Below are 23,582 nucleotides of genomic sequence, written 5' to 3' on the forward strand. Positions count from 1 at the left end.
TGGACACACGTACGGGCATGGTGGACACAGGTATGGACATGGTGGACACAGGTACAGGTGTGGTGCGCACAGGCAGAGGTGTGGTGGACACAGATACGGGTGTGGTGGACACTGGTACAGGTGTGGTGCACACAGGTACAGCTGTGCTGGACACTGGTACAGGTGTGGTGGACACTGGTACAGGTGTGGTGCACACAGGTACAGCTGTGGTGGACACTGGTACAGGTGTGGTGTGCACAGGCACAGGTGTGCTGGTGGAACCAGGTGTCAGGGGGACAGAACCAGGTGTCAGAGGAACAGAACCAGGTGTCACGGGAACAGAACCAGGTGTCAGCAGGACAGAACCAGGTGTCAGGGGGACAGAACCAGGTGTCAGCGGGACAGAACCAGGTGTCAGAGGAACAGAACCAGGTGTCAGGGGGACAGAACCAGGTGTCGGGGTGACAGAACCAGGTGTCAGCGGGACAGAACCAGGTGGCAGAGGAACAGAACCAGGTGGCAGAGGGACAGAACCAGGTGTCAGAGGAACAGAACCAGGTGTCACGGGAACAGAACCAGGTGGCAGAGGGACAGAACCGGTGCCCGAAGTGCCGGTGGCCGGAGGCCGGGGGCACAGGGGCGCTCCCGGCCGGGCACTGGGAGGTGCCGGGCGCGGCCGTCAGGGCACATGGAAGACGTTGAGCTTGCTGGTGTTCTTGAGCGTCTGGCGGCGGTTGCAGAACCAGACGCGCACCACCTCGCGCTCGTAGCGCAGCTCCTGCGCGATGCGCGTGATCTCGGCGCCCGTGGGCAGCGCGTTGCGCTCGAAGTGCGCGTTGAGCGCCTCCAGGGCCTGCGGCGTGAAGGACGTGCGCCGCTTGCGCTTCTTGCCCGGCTCGCCGCCCACGAACTCCAGCAGGTGCTGCTGCCCCTCGCGCTGCCGCTGCTCCGCCTCCCGCAGCCACTTCTCCAGCACCGGCTTCAGCTTCTGCGCGCTCTTGGGCGTGATGTCCAGCTTCTCGAACCTGGGGACACGGGGACAGTCAGAGGGGATGTCCAGCTTCTCGAACCTGGGGACACGGGGACAGTCAGAGGGGATGTCCAGCTTCTCGAACCTGGGGACACGGGGACACGGGGACACTCAGGGGGACACAGGGACACTCAGAGGGACACAGGGGACACTCAGGGGACACTCAGGGGACACTCAGGGGACACTCAGGGGACACTCAGGGGGGATGTCCAGCTTCTCGAACCTGGGGACACGGGGACACTCAGGGGGACACAGGGACACTCAGAGGGACACAGGGGACACTCAGGGGACACTCAGGGGACACTCAGAGGACACTCAGGGGGGATGTCCAGCTTCTCGAAACTGGGGACACATGGGGACACTGGGGACACTCAGGGGACACTCAGGGGACACTCAGGGGGAATGTCCAACTTCTCAAACCTGGGGACACAGGGACACTCAGGGCACACTCAGGGGACACAGGGGACACTCAGGGATGACACTCAGAGGACACTCAGGGAGGACACTCAAGGGGGGATGTCCAGCTTCTCGAAACTGGGGACACTGGGGACACTCAGGGGACACTCAGGGGGGACGCAGGGGGGACGCAGGGAACACTCAGGGGACACTCAGGGGGCACACAGGGGACGCTGGGGACACTCAGGGGACACTGGGCAGGGATGTCTTGGGGCTGATGTCCATCTTGTCAAACCTGCGGGGATGTGGAGGACACGGGAGACCCTCAGGGCTGGGGGACAAGGGGACAGCAGGTGGGACTGGGGGTGACACTGAGGGGGAGCCGTGCCCAGCGCCTCCAGCCCTTCCCTTGCTCAGGTTCCTCCTCGACCCCATTTCCTCCTTTGCCCATTTTCCTTTTGCTCCAGTTCCCCGTCCCTCCTCCTCTCCCCCCTTTCTCCAGCTTTCCGTTCCCCTACTTTCCTCCCATTCTCAGCTTTTCCTCCTTTCCCAGAGTTTTCCTCCTTCTCTCCGATTTCCTTCCTTCCCTCCTGTTTTCCTTCTTCTCTCCGATTTCCTTCCTTCCCTCCTGTTTTCCTCCCATTCTCCACTTCTCCCTTCCCCAAATTTTCCATCTTTTCCCCTTTCCTCCTCCTGTGCCTGCCCCTGGGCCTGTCCCTATGACTGTCCTGTCCCCTCACCTGCAGATGGCCCTGTCCCTGTCCCCCCAGGTGCCATTACCTGCAGGTGGTCCTGTCCCCAGGTGCCATTACCTGTCCCTGTCCCCCCAGGTGACATTACCTGCAGGTGGTCCTGTCCCCAGGTGCCATTACCTGTCCCTGTCCCTGTCCCCACAGCTGTCCCCAGGTGCCATTACCTGCAGGTGGCCCTGTCCCTGTCCCCAGGTGCCATTACCTGTCCCTGTCCCTGTCCCTGTCCCCAGGTGCTGTCACCTGTCCCTGTCCCTGTCCCCAGGTGCCATTACCTGTCCCTGTCCCTGTCCCCAGGTGCCATTACCTGTCCCTGTCCCTGTCCCTGTCCCTGTCCCTGTCCCTGTCCCCAGGTGCCATTACCTGCAGGTGCCCCTGTCTCTCCCTGTCCCCAGGTGCCATTACCTGTCCCTGTCCCCAGGTGCCATTACCTGTCCCTGTCCCTGTCCCCAGGTGCCATTACCTGCAGGTGGCCCTGTCTCTCCCTGTCCCCAGGTGCCATTACCTGTCCCTGTCCCCAGGTGCCATTACCTGTCCCTGTCCCTGTCCCTGTCCCTGTCCCCAGGTGCCATTACCTGTCCCTGTCCCCAGGTGCCATTACCTGCAGATGGCCGACTGGCTGTAGGCAGGGCCCTCGGTGGCCGTCAGGGCCTGCCCCACCTGGGTCTGGGTCAGCCCCAGCGAGAGGCGCCGCAGTTTGAAGTTCTTGGCGAATTCCCGGATTTCCTCCAGGTTGATCCCGTCCTCCTCCGTGCTGGGCGGGGCGGGGGGCTCTGGGGAGCACGGGGGGCTGTGAGCCCCGGGCCCAGGGACCCCCGAGCCCCCCGAGCCCGCTGTGCCCGGGGACCCCCGAGCCTGCTGTGCCCGGGGACCCCCGAGTCTAGAGCCCCCCGAGCCCCCCGAGCCCGCTGTGCCCGCTGTGCCCAGGGACCCCCGAGCCCGCTGTGCCCGCTGTGCCCAGGGACCCCCGAGCCCACCGTGCCCAGGGACCCCCGAGCCCACCGTGCCCGGGGACCCCCGAGCCCGCTGTGCCCGCTGTGCCCGGGGACCCCCGAGTCCAGAGCCCCCCGAGCCCCCCGAGCCCGCCGTGCCCAGGGACCCCCGAGCCCGCTGTGCCCGGGGACCCCAGCCCCTGTTATCCCTTTTCCCGAGGACCCCAGGCACAGCGTTCCCTCTTCCCAGGGACCCCGGACCCCACTATCCCCCATTTCTTATCTCATCCCACACTTTGTTATTTCTCTTCCCAGGGACCCCGGACCCCACTATCCCCCAGTCCTTATCTCATCCCACACTTTGTTATTTCTCTTCCCAGGGATCCCAGAGCCCATTATCCCTTTTCCCCACCGTCCCCCTTATCTCTTATCTTCCCACTATTCCTCTGCTCTGGATCCCAGACCCCATTATCCCCCATTTCTTATCTCTTCCCACACTTTGTTATTTCTCTTCCCAGGGATCCCAGACTCTGATCTCTCTCTTCCCAACACTTTGCAGACCCCGTTATTAGCAGGGGACCCCAGTCCCTGTTATCCCTCTTCCCAGGGACCCCGGACCCCACTATCCCCCTTCCCACCCGATCCCGGCTCCCGCCGTGCCCCTTCCCGGGGACCCCCGACCCCTCCGTGCCCCCACGGCCCCCAGCCCGTCCCAGTGCTCCCAGTGACTCACTGGCCACCAGCTGGCTCACGGTGGGGGGCTCGGGGCAGCTGATGGGCACCGGCGACGGCGACACCTTGGCCACGGCCGGGGGGCTCGACCCCAGCCCGGCGGGGGCCGGCTGGATGGGCTGGACCTGGGGGGACCGGGGGGGACGGGGGTGACCGAGGGGACCGGGGGGAACGGGGGGACCGGGGGGACCGGGGGGAACCGGGGGGACCGGGGGGAACGGGGGGGTACGGGGGGGACCGGGGGGGACCTAGGGGGGACCGGGGGGAACTTTGGTGATCTGCGGTGACCTGGGGGGGACCCGGGGGTGACCTGGGGGGACCCTGGGGTGACCTGGGGTGACCCGGGGATGACCCGGGGGGACCCGGGGATGACCCGGGGGTACCCGGGGGGGACCCGGGGATGACCCGGGGGACCCTGGGGTGACCTGGGGGGGACCGGGGATGACCCGGGGGACCCGGGGGGACCAGCAGCTCTGCTCGCCGTGGGACACGTCCCACTGGGAGAGCTGGTGGCACCAGGAGGGGAACGGGGTGACCACGGAGCGCTGGGGCAGGAGGGGGCGCGGCCTGGGGGTGCTCCTGGAGCCCCAGGACCCAAAGGTCCTCCTGTGTCCCCACAGCCGGGTCCCCAGGGTGCTCACGGGCTCCCAAACCCACCTGTCAGGGTCCCAAAGCCACATGGCCGGAGCCCAAAGGTGCTCACGGGTTCCCAAAGCCGGGCCCCAGGAGTGTCCCCCAAAAAACACCATGGCCGGGTCCCAGAGGGGCTGACACCCCAAAAACACCATGGCCGGGTCCCAGAGGGGCTGACATCCCCCCAAAATGCCATGGCCGGGTCCCAGAGGGGCTGACACCCCAAAAACACCATGGCCGGGTCCCAGAGGGGCTGACATCCCCCAAAAAACACCATGGCCGGGTCCCAGAGGGGCTGACACCCCAAAAACACCATGGCCGGGTCCCAGGAATGGTCACGGTGTCCCAAAGCCTCCTGGCCACATCCCAAAGGCGCTCCTGCCTCCCCCAGGGTCGTGGGGCTGGGTCCCAAAGGCACTGGGGGGTCCCAAAGGCACAGGGGGGGGTCCCCAAGGCACAGGGGGGGTCCCCAAGGCACGGGGGGGTCCCAAAGGCACTGGGGGGGGTCCCCAAGGCACTGGGGGGGTCCCAAAGGCACTGGGGGGTCCCAAAGGCACGGGGGGTCCCAAAGTCCCTCAGCTGGGGACGCTGCCACCCTTTGGCCACACTGTCACTGTCCCCCAGCCGTGACCCACCTGGCTGGTGGGGGGGGGCTTGGGGGGCTCAGGGGGTCTCGGGGGGTCTCAGAGTGACTCGGGGGTCTCGGGGTGACTCGAGGGGCTCAGAGATCTCGGGAGGGCTCAGGGGGTCTCGGGGTGACTCGGGGGGGTTCAGGGTGACCTGGGGGGATCTCAGGGGATCTCAGGGGGTCTCGGGGTGACCCGGGGGGATCTCAGGGGATCTCAGGGGGTCTCGGGGTGACTCGGGGGGTTCAGGCTGACTCGGGGGGTCTCAGGGGGTCTCAGGCTGACCCGGGGGGGTTCAGGGTGACCCGGGGGGTTCAGGGTGACCCGGGGGGGTTCAGGCTGACTCGGGGGGGTCTCAGGGGGTCTCGGGGTGACTCGGGGGGTTCAGGGTGACCCGGGGGGGTCTCAGGGGGTCTCGGGGTGACCCGGGGGGGTTCAGGTGACCCGGGGGGGTTCAGGCTGACCCGGGGGGGTTCAGGTGACCCGGGGGGGTTCAGGCTGACCCGGGGGGTCTCGGGGTGACCCGGGGGGGTTCAGGTGACCCGGGGGGGTTCAGGCTGACCCGGGGGGTCTCGGGGTGACCCGGGGGGGTTCAGGTGACCCGGGGGGGTCTCGGGGTGCGGCCTCACCTCGCTCTTGACCGGGGGCTCTGCGGGCCCGTTCTTCTTGCCGGGGGGCCCGGCGGGCAGCGCGGCGCCGGTGGCCAGCGCGGCGATGAGCTGGCCCTGCGCGTTCAGCAGCAGCTGCGGTGCCACCGCCGTCACCTGTGCCACCTGCAGGCTGGGCGCGGGCGGCGCCAGCACCCAGGGCAGGGTCCCGATCACCTGCGGGGACACAGCGCTGGGGCCGCGGCACCGGGGGGCGGCGGGACCCTCCCCGGGCCGGAACGCGCGGCGGGCGCGGCACCCCCGGTACCTGGCCCTGCACCCCCGGTACCTGGCCCTGCACCCCCGGTACCTGGCCCCGGGCACCCCCGCCCCCGGTACCTGGCCCCGGGCACCCCGGTACCTGGCCCTGGGCGCCCCCGGTACCTGGCCCCGGGCACCCCCGGTACCTGGCCCCGGGCACCCCCGCCCCCGGTACCTGGCCCTGCACCCCGGTACCTGGCCCTGCACCCCCGGTACCTGGCCCCGGGCGCCGCTCGGGAGCCGGCCCGGGATGCCCGGGACGCTGGGGAGGCGGCGGCGATCCCGGGAGCTGCGGCTGCGCCCCCAGAGCCGCCGTGAGCTGCGGGACGGAAACGGGGCAGCGGGGGGAGCCCCTGGGAGCGTCCCCTCCCGGGCCCTGGGGCCTGGGGGTCCCGAAATCCCTAAATCCATACATCCATACATCCATACATCCATACATCCATAAATCCATACATCCATACATCCATAAATCCCTACATCCATACATCCATACATCCATACATCCCTACATCCATACATCCATACATCCATACATCCATACATCCATACATCCATACATCCATAAATCCATACATCCATACATCCATACATCCATACATCCATAAATCCCTACATCCCTACATCCATACATCCATACATCCCTACATCCATACATCCATACATCCATACATCCATAAATCCATAAATCCATAAATCCCTAAATACATAAATCCATAAATTCCTACATCCATACATCCATACATCCCTACATCCATACATCCATACATCCATACATCCATACATCCATAAATCCATACATCCCTACATCCATACATCCCTACATCCATAAATCCATAAATCCATAAATCCCTAAATACATAAATCCATAAATTCCTACATCCATACATCCATAAATCCATACATCCATACATCCATAAATCCATACATCCATACATCCATACATCCATACATCCCTACATCCATACATCCATACATCCATACATCCATAAATCCATAAATCCATAAATCCATACATCCATACATCCATACATCCATACATCCATACATCCATAAATCCCTACATCCATACATCCATACATCCATAAATCCCTAAATCCCTAAATCCCTAAATCCCTAAATCCATACATCCATAAATCCATAAATCCATACATCCATACATCCATAAATCCATACATCCCTACATCCATACATCCCTACATCCATACATCCATAAATCCCTAAATCCCTACATCCATACATCCCTAAATCCATACATCCATACATCCATACATCCATAAATCCATAAATCCATAAATCCATAAATCCATACATCCATACATCCCTAAATCCCTAAATCCCTAAATCCCTAAATCCATACATCCATACATCCATAAATCCATACATCCATACATCCATACATCCATAAATCCATACATCCCTACATCCATACATCCATAAATCCTTACATCCATACATCCATACATCCATAAATCCCTACATCCATACATCCATAAATCCATAAATCCATACATCCACACATCCATAAATCCATACATCCATAAATCCATAAATCCATACATCCATAAATCCATAAATCCATACATCCATACATCCATAAATCCATCCGCTGGGAGCTGCCCGAAGCACAGCTGCAGCTTCTTGGGATGGGGAAACTGAGGCAGGGATTGAGTTCAGGGAAACTGAGGCTCGGATCCTGCACGGGGAAACTGAGGCAGGGATTGAGTTCAGGGAAACTGAGGCAGGGATCCTGCACGGGGAAACTGAGGCAGGGATCCCACCTGGGAAATGGACTGGGATCTCATCCTGGGAAACTGAGGCAGGGATCCCCTCCAGGGACACTGAGGTCACAGTCTCCCGTGTGGAAACTGAGTGGGATTCTGCCTGGGGAAACTGAGGCCGGGACTCCCACTTGGGGAAACTGAGGCAGGGAATCTCCACTGGGGAAACTGAGGCCGGGAATCCCGCTTGGGGAAACTGAGGCCGGGAATCTCCATTGGGGAAACTGAGGCCGGGAATCTCCATTGGGGAAACTGAGGCAGGGAATCTCCACTGGGGAAACTGAGGCAGGGAATCCCGCTTGGGGAAACTGAGGCCGGGAATCTCCATTGGGGAAACTGAGGCCGGGAATTTCCATTGGGAAACAGGCCTGGAATCCCACTTGGGGAAACTGAGGCAGGGAATCTCCACTGGGGAAACTGAGGCAGGGAATCCCGCTTGGGGAAACTGAGGCCGGGAATCTCCATTGGGGAAACTGAGGCCGGGAATCTCCATTGGGGAAACTGAGGCAGGGAATCTCCACTGGGGAAACTGAGGCAGGGAATCCCGCTTGGGGAAACTGAGGCCGGGAATCTCCATTGGGGAAACTGAGGCCGGGAATCTCCTTACGCACACCTGCACAGCTTCACCTTACACACACTTGTACCAATACACCTTACACGCACAGATACACCTTACACGCACAGATACACCTTACACGCACAGATACACCTTACACCTGTACAGATACACCTTTGGGGGAAACTGAGGCGGGGACGCGGCCCGGGAAGCCCCGGGGCTCCCCGCGGCCCCGCTCTGGGCCGGGATCGGTGCTTACTATGCCGGGGTTAAAGGCCAGGCCGGTGATCTGGGGCTGCACGGTGACCGGGGGCTCCTTTGGGGGGGTGGGCGCCGGCGGGGGCTGGGCCAGCAGCGGCGGCGGCCCCGGGGGCGGCGGGACCGGCGGGACGGCGGGGCTGAGCACGGCGGCGGCTGCGGAGAGACGGAGACACCGTGAGCGGGCGGCACCGGGGGCGCTCCGCGACCCCCGCCCGACGGGACCCCCGCCCGACGGGACCCCCGCCCGAGGGACCCCCGCCCGACGGGACCCCCGCCCGACGGGACCCCCGCCCGCGGGGCCGGGGCCGCGGCAGCGCAGAGCGGGGGGCGCCGGGGCGCCCCGAACCCCCCCGGCACCCCCGGCACCCCCTGAGAGCCCCCCGGGCTGGGCTCCATCCCCCCGCCCCACCTGCAGGGCTCCCCCTCGGGGGAGCACACCTGGAGCCCAAATCTGCACCTGGAGCCCAAATCTGCACCTGGAGCCAAAATCTGCACCTGGAGCCTGAATCTGCACCTGGAGCTGCACCTGGAGCCCAAAATTGCACCTGGAGCTGCACCTGGAGCCCGAATCTGCACCTGGAGCCTGAATCTGCACCTGGAGCCTGAATCTGCACCTGAATCTGCACCTGGAGCCTGAATCTGCACCTGGAGCTGCACCTGGAGCCCAAATCTGCACCTGGAGCCCCAAATCTGCACCTGGAGCTGCACCTGGAGCCCAAATCTGCACCTGGAGCCCAAATCTGCACCTGGAGCCCCAAATCTGCACCTGGAGCTGCACCTGGAGCCCAAATCTGCACCTGGAACCCCAAATCTGCACCTGGAGCTGCACCTGGAGCCAAAATCTGCACCTGGAGCCCAAATCTGCACCTGGAGCTGCACCTGAACCCCAAATCTGCACCTGGAGCCCGAATCTGCACCTGGAGCTGCACCTGGAGCCCAAATCTGCACCTGGAGCCCCAGTTCTGCACCTGAGGCCCCAATTCTGCACCTGCAGCCCCAAGTCTGCACCTTTCATACTTCAATTGCCCAAATTCACACCTAGTTCAAACCCTGCAGGTGAACACATCCTGGACTGGGGCTGAGCTGGGGGAGGATGAGTTAAGGAGGGGACAACGAGAGCATCAAGGTCACCTCTGTCGGCCAGGCACCACACCTGGAGCTCCAAATTTTGCATCTTTTGGTGTCAAATCTCCCGAATTCTATTTCAGAACCCTCCTGCAGCAGGTGCTGCACCTGCAATCCTAAATCTACACCTTTTGTACTGAAACCCCTCACCTTGAAGCCCATGGATGGGACAGGCTGGATTTGGGCTGGATTTGGGCTGGATTTGGGCTGAGCTGGGGAGGGGGCAAAGGGAGCTCCAACCTCCACAGTTTCAGCCAGGTGCCACACCTGGAACCTCAAATCTTCACCTTTTATGCTCAAATGCCCCAAGTTCAAGCCCATTTCAGAGCCCTCCTGCAGCCCCAGATCTACAGCGGGTGCCACATCTGGAGCCCCAAATCTACAGCGGGTGCCACATCTGGAGCCTCTAATGTACACCAGGTGCCACACCTGGAGCCTAAATCCACAGCAGGTGCCACACCTGGAGCCTAAATCCACACCTTTGTTACTCCGATTACCCAACTAAAATGCATTTCAGATCTCAGGTGGGTGGGACTGGCTGGATCTGGGATCCTCGGAGTGGGCAAAGGGAACTCCAACCTCCCCTGCTGCAGCCAGGTGCCACACCTGCAGCCCCAAAACTACATCAGGAGCCACACCTGGAGCCCCAAAACTACATCAGGTGCCACATCTGGAGCCCCAAATCTGCACCAGGTGCCACACCTGCAGCCCCAAAACTACATCAGGTGTCACACCTGCAGCTCCAAATCTGCACCAGGTGCCACATCTGGAGCCCAAATCTGCACCAGGTGCCACACCTGCAGCCCCAAAACTACATCAGGTGTCACACCTGCAGCCCCAAAACTACATCAGGTGTCACACCTGCAGCCCCAAATCTACACCAGATGCCACATATGGAGCCCAAATCTGCACCTGGTGCCACACATGGAGCCCAAACCTACACCAGATGCCACATCTGGAGCCCCAAATCTACCTGGACCTCACCTGTTGCAAGCACGTGCCACACCTGGAGCCCCAAACCTACACCTGGGGCCACACCTGGAGCCCCAAATCTACACCAGGTGCCACATCTGGAGCCCCAAATGCACAAGAGGTGCCACACCTGGAGCCCCAAATCTCCACCTGGGGCCACACCTGGAGCCTCAAATCTGCACCTGGTGCCACATATGGAGCCCAAATCTGCACCTGGTGCCACATCTGGAGTCTCAAATCTACCTGGACCCCACCTATTGCAAGCACGTGCCACACCTGGAGCCCCAAATCCGCACCTGGGGCCACATCTGGAGCCCCAAATCTGCACCTGGTTCCACACATGGAGCCCAAATCTGCACCAGGTGCCACATCTGGAGCCCCAAATGCACAACAGGTGCCACATATGGAGCCCCAAATCTGCACCTGGGGCCACACCTGGAGCCCCAAATCTACACCTGGGGCCACATCTGGAGCCTCAAATCTGCACCTGGTGCCACATCTGGAGCCTCAAATCTGCACCAGGGGCCACATCTGGAGCCTCAAATCTGCACCTGGTGCCACATCTGGAGCCTCAAATCTACCTGGACCCCACCTATTGCAAGCACGTGCCACACCTGGAGCCCCAAATCTGCACCTGGGGCCACACCTGGAGCCCCAAATCTACACCTTGTGCCACATCTGGAGCCCCAAATCTACACCTGGTGCCAGATCTGGAGCCCCAAATCTGCACCTGGGGTCACACTTGGAGCCCCAGTTCTACCTGGACCTCACTCGTTGCAGGCACGTGCCACACCTGGAGCCCCAAATGCACAACAGGTGCCACACCTGGAGCCCCAAATCTGCACCTGGGGCCACATCTGGAGCCCCAAATCTGCACCTGGTGCCACATCTGGAGCCCCAAATCTGCACCAGGGGCTACACCTGGAGCCCCAAATCTGCACCTGGTGCCACACCTGAAGCCCCAAATCTGCACCAGGGGCTACACCTGGAGCCCCAAATCTGCACCTGCTGCCACACCTGAAGCCCCAAATCTGCACCTGTGCTACTCCAGTGCCCCAGGCCGGAGCCCGTCGCAGCCGCTCCTGCAGCTGCAGCCCAGCTGTGCGCCTCCTCCTCGGCCGGCCCGGCCGCAGCGCGGGGCCGGGGCCGGGCCGGGGCCGGGGCCGGGCCGGGCCGGGCCGGGGCCGGGCCGGGGGCGGGGCAGGCGCCGTTACCTGCGGTTACCTGTGAGATTGGCTACGGGCGGTTTGAAAATCGCCCCCGCGGGTGCCGCCGGCGTCAGTCCCGGGAGCGCGGCGAGCGTTGCTGTGGGAATTGTCACCAGGGCCAGCGCCTGCTGGCCTGTCACCTGACCTGCAATACTGATGGGGATAAGAAGAGGTTGAGTAACTGTCCCTGCCGGAACCATTACTCCTGTCACACCTGTGGCTAAGCTTTCCTGAGCCAACACCTGCGGAGATAAATGAGATTTGAAAGAGAAACACAAATCAACGCCCTGCTCAGCATCAGGGAAACCCCCACAGGGCCCCCCCGCCCGGCCCGGGACACCCCTCTGGGGAGGGGGCAAAGGGGGAACTCCCCGTGAATCCCTCTGGGGGGGGGGAAAGGGGGAGCCCCCCTGTCTGGGGAGCCCCTGGGGGAAGGGGGATCCGGGGGACCCCTGGTGAACCTCTGGGGAGGGGGGGGGGCGGCAAAGGGGGAGCCCCCCTCAACTGTGAACCCCTCTCCGTGGGGAGATGGGGGGAGCTCTGTGAAGTGGGGGGCACTGGGGGGCTGTGGAGGTGCCTCTCTGGAGGGGACAAAGGGGGGTCCCCCCCTACTGCTGACCCCCCGCTCTGTTGGGGATGGGGGCAGAGAGGGGATCCCCTTTACCTCGGGGTCCCCCCCAACACACGACCCCTTCTCCCTAGGGAGCCAAGGGGCACCTGGGGCCTCTCTCCCCCCCAGGTCTGCGTGGGGGGACAAAAGGGGTCCCCCTTACCTGGCCACCCCCTCTCTGCGGACACCTCCCCCGGGGTCCCCCCTGGCCCCAGCCCCGGGCACAGTTACCTGCGGGGCGGCCTGCACGGCCAGGTGCGTCACGCCGGGCTGGCTCGGGGCGGGGCTGGACGGCACCGGGGCGGGCGAGGCGGCTTTGGCTTTACCTGCGGGAGAAACGGGTGGGCTGAGAGGGAGACCCGGGGGACACCGGGAACGATCCCGGGAGGGAGAGACCCGGGGGAACTGCCGGGAACGATCCCGGGAGGGAGAGACCCGGGGGAACTGCCGGGAACGATCCCGGGAGGGAGAGACCCGGGGGAACTGCCGGGAACGATCCCGGGAGGGAGAGACCCGGGGGAACTGCCGGGAACGATCCCGGGAGGAGAGACCCGGGGGAACTGCCGGGAACGATCCCGGGAGGGAGAGACCCGGAGGGAGCGATCCCGGGAGGGAGAGACCCGGGGGAACTGCCGGGAACGATCCCGGGGGCACGGGGAACGATCCCGGGGGGCACCGGGAACGATCCCGGGGGCACGGGGAACGATCCCGGGGGCACGGGGAACGATCCCGGGGGCACGGGGAACGATCCCGGGGTACGCAGGGAACGATCCCGGGGGCACGGGGAACGATCCCGGGGGCACGGGGAACGATCCCGGGAAGGGGGGGTCTCTCACCTGCCGCCTCCCCGCCGGACGAGCTCGGGGTGCTGGCGGGAGCGTCCTCCACACCTGGGGGGCCCCCCTGTGCCGGGGACCCCCCCGCTCCCTCCCCGGCCGTTTTGGGGTCCCCATCCACCCCCACCTCCAGCACCCGGATGGTCTCATGGCTGGACATGACAATGACCTGCAGACGGACCCCAAAATTAGCTCCAGGTGCGTCACCCCGCGGCGTGTCCCCCAGGGGCTCCCCTCCCCCGGTTTTGGGGTGCAGAGTCCACTTGGACCCCGGAGGAGCGAGGAACGGCTGGGGGAGTCCCAGCCCCCGAACACCTCAGGGCTTTGCTGTCCGCACCCCAACTCCGGGGCCGCCCCCGGCTGACACCTTGGGCAGCACCCCCAAATTCACAGCACCCCCACACGCAAAGCACGCCCTTGCCTGCAGCACCCCCAAACCTACAGCAAAGCCTCCACAGCTGCAGCACCCCCAGAACGGAACCGGCACCCCAAAACAGAGCTGGTATCCCCAAAACGGAACCGGCACCCCAAAACGGAACCGGCACCCCAAAACAGAGCTGGTATCCCCAAAACGGAACCGGCACACCAAAACGGAACCGGCACCCCAAAACGGAACCGGCACCCCCAAAACAGCCGGCACCCCAAAACGGGACCGGCACCCCAAAACAGAGCCGGCACTCCAAAACAGAGCCGGCACCCCAAAACGGAACCGGCACCCCCAAAACAGAGCCGGCACTCCAAAACAGAGCCGGCACCCCAAAACGGAACCGGCATCCCAAAACGGAACCGGCACCCCCAAAACAGAGCCGGCACTCCAAAACAGAGCTGGTATCCCCAAAACGGGACCGGCACCCCCAAAACGGAACCGGCATTCCAAAACGGAACCGGCATCCCAAAACGGAACAGGCACCCCAAAACAGAGCCGGCACCCCCAAAACAGCCGGCACCCCCAAAGGAAGCCGGCACCCCCAAACCTAAAGCACCCCAAAGCTGCAGAGCCCCGCAGCACCCCGGGGCCCGAAGGAGCCCCGCACCCGCAGGAGCGCGGCGGGGACCGGGACGAGCACGGTGAGCGGCCCCAGCCCCGCTGCCATGGCCCGGCCGGACGGGAAGGGACGGGCCGGAGGAGCGGCCCGGGCGGAGGCCCGGTCCCGGTCCCGGTCCCGGTCCCGGTCCCGCCGGACGGAGCTGCGGCCGGCCGGGTCCTGCCCCTCCCGGCGGCAGCGCAGCCCCGGCCCGGCCCGGAGCCCTGGGGCGTTCCCACTGCCGAGGGACGTCCCCGTTCCCAGGGACATCCCCATTTCCAAAGGACATCCCCATTCCCAGGGACATCCCCATTCCCAGGGACGTCCCCGTTCCCAGGGACATCCCCATTTCCAAAGGACATCCCCATTCCCAGGGACATCCCCGTTCCCAGGGACATCCCCGTTCCCAGGGACGTCCCCGTTCCCAGGGACATCCCCATTCCCAGGGAATTCCCACTCCCAAAGGACATTCCAAGGGACATTCCCACTGGCGCAGGACATCCCCATTCCCAGGGACATTTCCACTCCCGAAGGACATTCCCATTCCCACTCCCAAAGGACATCCCCATTCCCAGGGACATCCCCATTTCCAAAGGACATCCCCGTTCCCAGGGACATCCCCGTTCCCAGGGACATCCTCATTTCCAAAGGACATCCCCATTCCCAGGGACATCCTCATTTCCAAAGGACATCCCCATTTCCAAAGGACATCCCCATTCCCAGGGACATCCCCGTTCCCAGGGACATCCCCGTTCCCAGGGACATCCCCATTCCCAGGGAATTCCCACTCCCAAAGGACATTCCAAGGGACATTCCCACTGGCGCAGGACATCCCCATTCCCAGGGACATTTCCACTCCCGAAGGACATCCCCATTCCCACTCCTGAAGGAAATTCCTAAGGGACATTCCCACTCCCAAAGGACATTCCCATTCCCACTCCCAAAGGACATCCCCATTCCCACTCCTGAAGGACATCCCCATTCCCGAGGGACGTTCCCGCTGGCTCAGCCCCTCATTTGGAGCGTGGGGTCCCAGCAGAGCCCCCCAGGTGCCCCCAGACTCATTTCTGCACCTTCCCCCCGAGGACTGGGGGTGACCCCTGTGAAAAATGCAGATTATATCATTGTCTCTTCCCAAATATTGAAGTGCACGCTGTATGTGTTATGTTGGAAAGTTGTGCTGTATTAATCCCTTTTAAGCAGTGTTGTAAATAGAGTTTTTAGGCTATAGCGTAAGATTAAAATAGAAACTACGTGCGGTAAGATGCTTCTGGTAACTAGCTCAAAGAATGGAAAAGATAATCAAGAAATTCTTTGCATGGTCCTATCGGGACAGAGATAACAGCAACAGACACCGAGATCCCCAGAGAAGAATTATCGCCTCCTTATCGGGAAAGCTCAGACTCCCAGGAACCACGAAGGCTGATTTACAAGATGGGGAGCGGGAAACTAAAATTAAACAGAAACAACCTGGTGTGAAAGGAATGTTTGAATCATGTACGAAATATATGAATATCTAATAGGCTGTTGCTTTTAAGGGGTAATCCTGGCACCTGGATGTCCATAATTCTTTGCTTTTTATTGTCTCTTATTGTCCCAATTTTCATTACTATTTTCATTACTATTAAACTTCTAAATTTTTAATAGAAATTAATGGTGTTTTTCCCCCACCGGTGTTACACCAGAGGGAGTAAAAGTCCCCCCAGGAGGTTCCTGGTGCTCACCTGAGCCCAAAGGTGCATTCGAGCCCCTGAGCCCTCCTTTCCCTTCCTGCCTTCCTTCCTTCCTTCCTTCCTTCCTTCCTTCCTTCCTTCCTTCCTTCCTGCCTTCCTGCCTTCCTGCCTTCCTGCCTTCCTGCCTTCCTCCCTCCCTCCCTCCCGTTTTATGATTGGCTTTTCACAAATATTAAATTGAATGTTATATGTGTGATGTTGGAAAGTTTTGCTGTATCAATTCTCTTAAGTGGTGTGTTAAATATAATTTTAGCCTCTAACACAATGTTAAAATAGAAACTCTGCTATGTGAGATTCTTTACTAGCTCGAGAAAAGGGATGAGATAAAGAAGAAACTCCTGGCACAGAGATAACAGCACAGGACAGAGAGCTCCAGCCTCCTTATCAGAAAACACAAACATTCTTCCACCTCCTCTCGTCCTTATGGAGCCACCAGCACTCAGGGCTAGAAGTTGACAAAAACCAGAAAAGTTCCTAATTGGCAAGGAATTTATGCACCATGTATGAGATAGATGAATATGCAACAGGCTGCTGCTTTTAGGGTTATTCCTTTATTCCCAAGGCGTGGTTTAGGCAAATTAGTGCCCAAAACCATCCAGATATCCGTAATTCTTTGCTTTTTATTGTCTCATAGCGTCCTAATCCTCATTGTCCAAATTTTTATTACTCTGATTTTACTATTTTTAATAATTATTATATTGCTAATAAAATTTTAAGATTTTAAAAAACAAGTGATTGGTGATTTTTACACTCATTTTTCCTTTTCCTTTCCTTTTCCTTTTCCTTTTCCTTTTCCTTTTCCTTTTCCTTTTCCTTTTCCTTTTCCTTGTACATTTCCTTGTGTTATTTTTGTTTCCATATTACCATAGCCGAGAACAACCCAAACAGCTCCAAACCTCCCCCACACTGCAACCAAATTGTTCTAAACCCGTCCTACATACATCCTTACATTTTAATATATTTTTATATATTAATAGACCCAGATCATGCAGTGTCCTTTTGCTCTAATTTTTTTCCCCCTGAGAAAGCCCAGCCGGCTCCTAGAGGGTAAATGGGAACAAAACCACATGCCCAGAGGGTTAATGGGACAAAAACAAATCCCCAGAGGGTTAATGGGACAAAAACACATCCCCAGAGGGTTAATGGGACAAAAACACATCCCCAGAGGGTTAATGGGACAAAAACACATCCCCAGAGGGTTAATGGGACAAAAACACATCCCTGGAGGGTTAATGGGACAAAAACAAATCCCCAAAGGGTAAATGGGGACAAAAACAAATCCCCAGAGGGTTAATGGGACAAAAACACATCCCTGGAGGGTCCAGCAGTGCCCCTGAACCTCCTGAGATGTGGCTTTCCCCTGCAAGGCCCAGAGCAAATCCAACCCTCTCCTAAATCTGCTGAGCCAGCTGGGAAATGCAGTGGTCAGTGGTCAGTGGTCAGTGGTCAGTGGTCAGTGGTCAGTGGTCAATGGTCAGCGGTCAGTGGTCAGTGGTCAGTGGTCAGTGATCAGTGGTCAGTGGTCACTGAGGATGTAGTGGTCAGTGGTCAGTGAGGGTGCAGTGGTCAGTGGTCAGTGGTCAGTGATCAGTGGTCAATGGTCAGTGATCAGTGGTCAATGGTCAGTGGTCAGTGAGGGTGCAGTGGTCAATGGTCAGTGGTCAGTGAGGGTGCAGTGGTCAGTGGTCAGTGGTCAGTGAGGGTGCAGTGGTCAGCGGTCAGTGGTCAGAGGTCAGTGGTCAATGGTCAGCGGTCAGTGGTCAGTGGTCAGTGGTCAGTGGTCAGTGGTCAGTGGTCAATGGTCAGCGGTCAGTGGTCAGTGGTCAGTGGTCAGTGGTCAGTGGTCAGTGGTCAGTGAGGGTGCAGTGGTCAGTGAGGGTGCAGTGGTCAGCGGTCAGTGGTCAGAGGTCCCTTGGGTGCAGTGGTCAGTGGTCAGTGGTCAGCGGTCAGTGGTCAATGGTCAGCGGTCAGTGGTCAGTGGTCAGTGGTCAGTGCTGGCGTTGGGGCTCCTGGCGTTTCCCCTGGCACAAAGCCCCGCTGACCCCAGGGAGGCTCCGTGGGCAGCAGGACACCGACCCTGGGGACTGGGGGGGGCACCCGAGGGTCACTCAGTGGTCACTGGACCCTGTCCCCAGTGGTCACTGTCCCAGTGGTCACTCTCCCAGCGGTCACTCTCCCAGCGGTCACTCTCCCAGAGGTCACTGTCCCCTGTCCCAGCGGTCACTCTCCCATCTCCCTGCGGTCACTCTCCCTGCGGTCACTCTCCCTGCGGTCACTCTCCCAGCGGTCACTGTCCCCAGTGGTCACTCTCCCAGTGGTCACTCTCCCAGCGGTCACTGTCCCCAGTGGTCACTCTCCCAGTGGTCACTCTCCCATCTCCCTGCGGTCACTCTCCCAGCGGTCACTCTCCCAGAGCTGGCACGGGGCGGGCACTGCCCCGGCAGGGGGACGCCGGGGTAGGGCCGCAGGACAAAGAGGGAAATTCGGAATTCCCGGAGGGAATTTCCGGAGGAGATTTCCCGCAGCTCCTCGGGCTCGGGGGAAATTCGGAATTCCCGGAGGGAATTTCCGGAGATTTCCCGCAGCTCCTCGGGCTCGGGGGAAATTCGGAATTCCCGGAGGGAATTTCCGGAGGAGATTTCCCGCAGCTCCTCGGGCTCGGGGGAAATTCGGAATTCCCGGAGGGAATTTCCGGAGATTTCCCGCAGCTCCTCAGGCTCGGGGGGTCTCGCCCTCCCAGTTGGACCAGTTGGACCAGTTGGACCAGTCCCGGGGGGGCACTGGGTGCGCAGGGAGCGCTCCCAGGGCTCGGGGCGCTCACCCCATCAATGCCAGGGGAGAAAATGAGCTGGGAATGGAATCCACCCTCAGTGGACTTTCCAGCTTTTCAGCAACCTGGGCTGAATTTTCCCATTTTTAGGACATGATTGAGTTGTGTGGGACCAATGAGACTTTTAACTGTCCCCAAAATAGCTGCCTGTATTATCAATTTAATAATTTCAGTGTTTTTTATTGTGAGCAGCTTGTTGGGCAACTAAATATTCCTGGGGTTTTCTAAAGCAGACTATTCCACGTGCTGTCAGTTTGATTTTTTGGCTAAGTTGATTTTGTCTTTTTTTACTGGAAAGAAAGAATGGTGTGGGAAAACCTTTTATTTTTCTCGTAGGTAAAATGTACATTTATCTTATGTATGAATTTGTCTCAACTAATTCAAAATTGGGGAACTGAACCAAATCCAGCCTGGGAGTTGGCACATTAATAAGTGTTTGGAATCATCCAGTTGAAGGCATTTTTATCAGTTTTTTCCATGAGAGGCGTTAGATTTGGGATGTTTTGGCTGAATTGTTGGGAGATGTGATGAAATGACATTGCCAAAACACAAGAAAATGTCCCAGGGGCCCATCCCAGAGCAGGAGGGGGGACAGGAGCGCAGAGGGAACGGGGATCCCAAACCAGGAAATCTCTCCCAGCTGCGGCTCTGCTGGCAGAGAAAAGCAGCACTGAGAGAGAAAAGAAACAGTGGCAAGGGTTCCACTGATTGATGAATGGAAAAAGACATTTGCTTTTGCAAATAAACTTTAGCTTTGCTGATAAATGAAATTGGGCATTGAAAGACAAAAGAAATAACAGGGGAAAACCCTAAATTCCATGAGGATTAAAAATTAAGAAGGAGGGTTATACATTAGGGGGGAATCTTTGGGATCAGGCGTTCTGGGAAGTCTGAACCTCTCAAGAACCTCAGAAATGGGGAAAGAGAGAGGGGAATTAGGATAAAAAGGAGGCTGCATCCTCCAAAAATTAGAGAGACCCAGGAGAATGCCCCAAGGCCGCTCCGTTTATTCAAATACAGTAAAAGGACTCCTCTGTCTCCTTTTTGGACATGAACCTCTGGCGTTTGTGGGTTCATTTTCCTGACACACCCAACCCGTCCTGAGTGTGACAGGTGAGGAATGCAGTGATTGACTCCCACAATTAGCAGACAAATATCATGTATATATATGAAGAAGTTGTTTTTTTTTTAACTCCCTGAGTTGTTCCCAGGGGCCAGCCTGGGTTTGGGAGGTTTGGGAGGGTTGGTTTGTTACGGTGGCAACACCCGACCTCCAATCCCGATTTTAGGAAGTAAACTCCACCACTGGACAGTGAAGGAGATGATGGACACAACTCTGGCAGGACTAAAGGGTTAAAAGGCAAAACCTCCATGGTGTGGGTGAGCACACGGAGGGGAAAATCCTTTGCTCCCAGCACCAGGACATTTTCTCTATTCAGTCTGCTTTTCTATTTTTCATAAGATTTAACAAACCTTTCTACATTTATGAAAAGAGAGTGCCTGTTTCTCACACTGAACCCCTCACAAACTCTGTGCCTCCGCGTTGGAAACGATATAACTTTCCTAACAACTGTCCTAATTAATAGTTTTAATGGGATTTTCTAATTATTTTCATGAATCACCAGCAGCGCGGCCAGCACTTAGCAAGGTCTGTCAGCACCTGCTGTTTTGGGAGCCCAGCTGGGACTGGGAGCTGGGCTGAACCAACCTCGACACTTCTCAACAAACGGAGGCAGGCAGACGGAGATGGTTTTGCTGGAGTTGGGCGTGAGGAGCGCAGGATTCACAGAGCACAAGGACGCTCGGCAGAACCCAGAGAGAAAGAAGAGACACGGACGGTCCTGGAACTCTCCCTAGCTGGGACAAAGGCAATAAAGAGACTGAAAATGGGGAGGAAGCAGCAGGAGAAGAGAAATCAATAACCAAGAAACTGCTAATTAATGACAGTTCTGTAATTTATAGCCAACGGGCATGGATTTGTTTGCTAAAATGTAGAAATAGTGAAGTTTTGGAAATGTATGGTGAGTTTGGGGAGTGAATAAAGCTGCGCTGTTTTCTATGACTAAAAATGGTGTCAGAGCTTGATTTATCATACATTTTGGCAGTAGGAGAAGGTGGACTGAACCCACAGAAACCTGGAATATCTTGGAGCTGGGAAGCGTGTCTGAGGCTGGAAATGGAGGGGTGTATTTGATCTGTTAGAGGTGGGGCAGTTTTCTCCTGCTCATGGGGCAGTTTTTATTTATCTCTTCCACAACCAATCCTCCCTCCGGGAGAGCTCTGCTGTTCATGGGCCATTGATTATTAATTATCTTCTGTTCATGGGCCATTAATCATTAATTATCTTCTGTTCATGGGCCATTGATTATTAATTATCTTCTGTTCATGGGCCATTAATCATTAATTATCTTCTGTTCATGGGACATTGATTATTCATTATCTTCTGTTCATGGCCCACTGAGTGTCCCTGCATGGCTGAGAAAATTCCATCATCCCACTGGGAGCTGCTCCGCCCAGGGGAGGAGCCAAGAATTCCTACTTGGATCCAATCTGACCTGGGAACAGCACAGCAGCCTTTGCCCCCTGCATTCCCAGAGGAGCCCAGGCCCATCTCCCCCAGCCCTGGAGCTCCAAGGAAAACTCCCCCTTGTGCAGGATCCTGCTCCAGCAGAAGCACAGCTGGCACTGCAGGAGGCTGAGCCCCCCTGGGATGGGGCTGAGCCCCCCTGGGATGGGGCTGAGCCCCCTGGGATGGGGCTGAGCCCCCCTGGGATGGGGCTGAACCCCCCTGGGATGGGGCTGAGCCCCCCTGGGATGGGGCTGAGCCCCCCTGGGATGGGGCTGAACCCCCTGGGATGGGGCTGAACCCCCTGGGATGGGGCTGAGCCCCCCTGGGATGGGGCTGAGCCCCCTGGGATGGGGCTGAGCCCCCCTGGGATGGGGCTGAGCCCCCCTGGGATGGGGCTGAGCCCCCTGGGATGGGGCTGAGCCCCCCTGGGATGGGGCTGAACCCCCTGGGATGGGGCTGAGCCCCTCCCTGACCCACAGGGGCCGGGGCTGCTCTGACTCTGGCAGGGCTGGTTTGTATTACTGCATTTTAAAATTTTATTTCCTTCCCCAATAAAGAACTGTTATTCCTGCTCCCATATCTCTGCCTGACAGCCCCTCCATTTCAAATTTATAACAATTCAGAGGGAGGGGTTTACATTTTCCCTTTCAGGGGAGGCTCCTGCCTCCCTCAGCACACACCTGGCTGTTCACACTCCGACTGTCACCCAGGACATGTTGGCCCATCCCAGTGCCAGGGCTTTTCTCCAGAACACGCCGGGCTATCCCAGCCAGGGATGTCTGCAGAGCTCTCACCTGCTGGGGCTGTCCTGGGCCATTCCCATCCCCCAGGGCCTGGAACTCCAGGGAAAAGGCACAGGAAGCTCCCAGAGGGGACCTGGATCCCTCCCCAGCCAAATAATTCCACGAGGAGGAGTCTGGGCACGTCCAGATGGGTTCTGTGGGACTCTGGGGACACCAGAACCGCCCCATCCCCATCCCCAGCCAGCCCAGGCCGAGCCAAGCAGCCAAACTGGATTTATTCAGCAGAAAAAAAGGCTGGGCAGGGCACAGGAGCCCCCAAATCCTGCGATTTCTCTCCCTGCTGCTGCTGGGAGGAGACACAAATAACCCGGGAGGGAAGGGGGTGGGGAGCGGCTAATGAATGAGCCAATTAACCAGACATTTGTGATCCCAGGCTGGATGCAGGTGGGCATCCAGCTCCGGATCCTTTCCCTATCACAGATCCCGTTTTTCACACTTTTTGGGGTATTTTTTGGCATTTAATGCAATAAATAATTTATGCAGCTGGTGGTGAGGGTAGGCAGGGAGGAGCAGCCGTGGGAAATTCCTTCCCTGTCCACGGGTGATGGGGCTGGATCCAAGGGGGTGTTGGGGCTCCCAGCAGTGTCCTGGCAGGGTCTGGGACTTTATTTCACCTCAGCACGGAACAGGAGGTGCAGGGAAGGGATGGGGATGGAATCCCAGGAATCTGCCAGGTGGGAGCTGGAAGCATTGGAAGTTCTCCAGCATTGGAAGTGTCTCAGTGCTGGAGAACTTAACCCCTGGGGGATTTATTCTGGCAAACATCCCCTGCTCCGTGTCTGTCTCTAAACACTGACCTGTGCCTTGGGGGATTAAAGCCCAGGTCCAGTGTGGGAACCCAGAGCTTCCCTCTGGCAGCCCCGGGACCCTGGCAGGGCTCAGGAACCCCCTGGACAGAGCCCCCAGAGACACTGGCTGTGATCTCTGGCCATGGAAAAGAGTTTTCAATCTTACAGGATGAATTACAAGCTCTGAGTGTTTGATATCAGTAATAATTAAGTGTGGCACGGGTGCAAAAGTAAAATTTTAGGATTCTAGATGAGGGGTCCAAAGGGGAAAAGGTGGAGGAAATTGGGTGTGCCTTGTCCTTTTTCTCCTTCTTCATGCCCTCCATGTCTCACTGAGGTGTTGGCATTTTTCTGTTGGTTCAGGCTGGGGACACACTGTCCAACGTAGGTGACAGATATTGGCAGATATTCTTGTAAATCCAGCCCAGGGAGTTTCTGGAATTGAATGTTTGTCACATCCCACTGAGGGCAGAGCCCCACACGCTGCCCTGCAGGACAGAGCT

At 58.8% G+C, this 23,582-nt stretch overlaps 2 protein-coding genes across 6 annotated transcripts in view; one reads left to right on the top strand and one right to left on the bottom strand.

Annotated features, from left to right (window-relative positions):
• Positions 1-522: 522 nt before the first annotated feature.
• POU6F1 (POU class 6 homeobox 1) overlaps positions 523-23,582 on the bottom strand; it is a 29,448-nt gene continuing 6,388 nt past the window's right edge. For 2 of the 5 annotated variants that reach the window (XM_085562948.1, XM_085562949.1), the window contains exons 3-10: positions 13,332-13,500; positions 12,727-12,821; positions 11,902-12,127; positions 8,579-8,733; positions 5,707-5,901; positions 3,820-3,943; positions 2,756-2,927; positions 523-1,004 (exon numbers count right to left, since the gene is read on the bottom strand). In XM_085562948.1, coding sequence (XP_085419074.1) covers positions 659-1,004; positions 2,756-2,927; positions 3,820-3,943; positions 5,707-5,901; positions 8,579-8,733; positions 11,902-12,127; positions 12,727-12,821; positions 13,332-13,500 — 1,482 coding nt within the window. In that variant the 3' untranslated portion in view covers positions 523-658. Of the gene's footprint in view, positions 1,005-1,029; positions 1,233-2,755; positions 2,928-3,819; positions 3,944-5,706; positions 5,902-8,578; positions 8,734-11,901; positions 12,128-12,658; positions 12,822-13,331; positions 13,501-13,520 lie in introns of those variants that run through there. The other 3 variants (XM_085562950.1, XM_085562952.1, XM_085562951.1) reach the window with 3 other exon arrangements.
• LOC146765023 (uncharacterized) overlaps positions 20,666-23,582 on the top strand; it is a 7,625-nt gene continuing 4,708 nt past the window's right edge. Inside the window, exon 1 of the mRNA XM_085562738.1 lies at positions 20,666-20,686. Coding sequence (XP_085418864.1) covers positions 20,666-20,686 — 21 coding nt within the window. The remainder of the gene's footprint in view (positions 20,687-23,582) is intronic.

The sequence above is a fragment of the Lonchura striata genome, chromosome 29 (assembly GCF_050655825.1).
Source record: "Lonchura striata isolate lonStrDom1 chromosome 29, ASM5065582v1, whole genome shotgun sequence".
In the NCBI taxonomy this organism is placed as follows: Eukaryota; Metazoa; Chordata; class Aves; order Passeriformes; family Estrildidae; genus Lonchura; species Lonchura striata.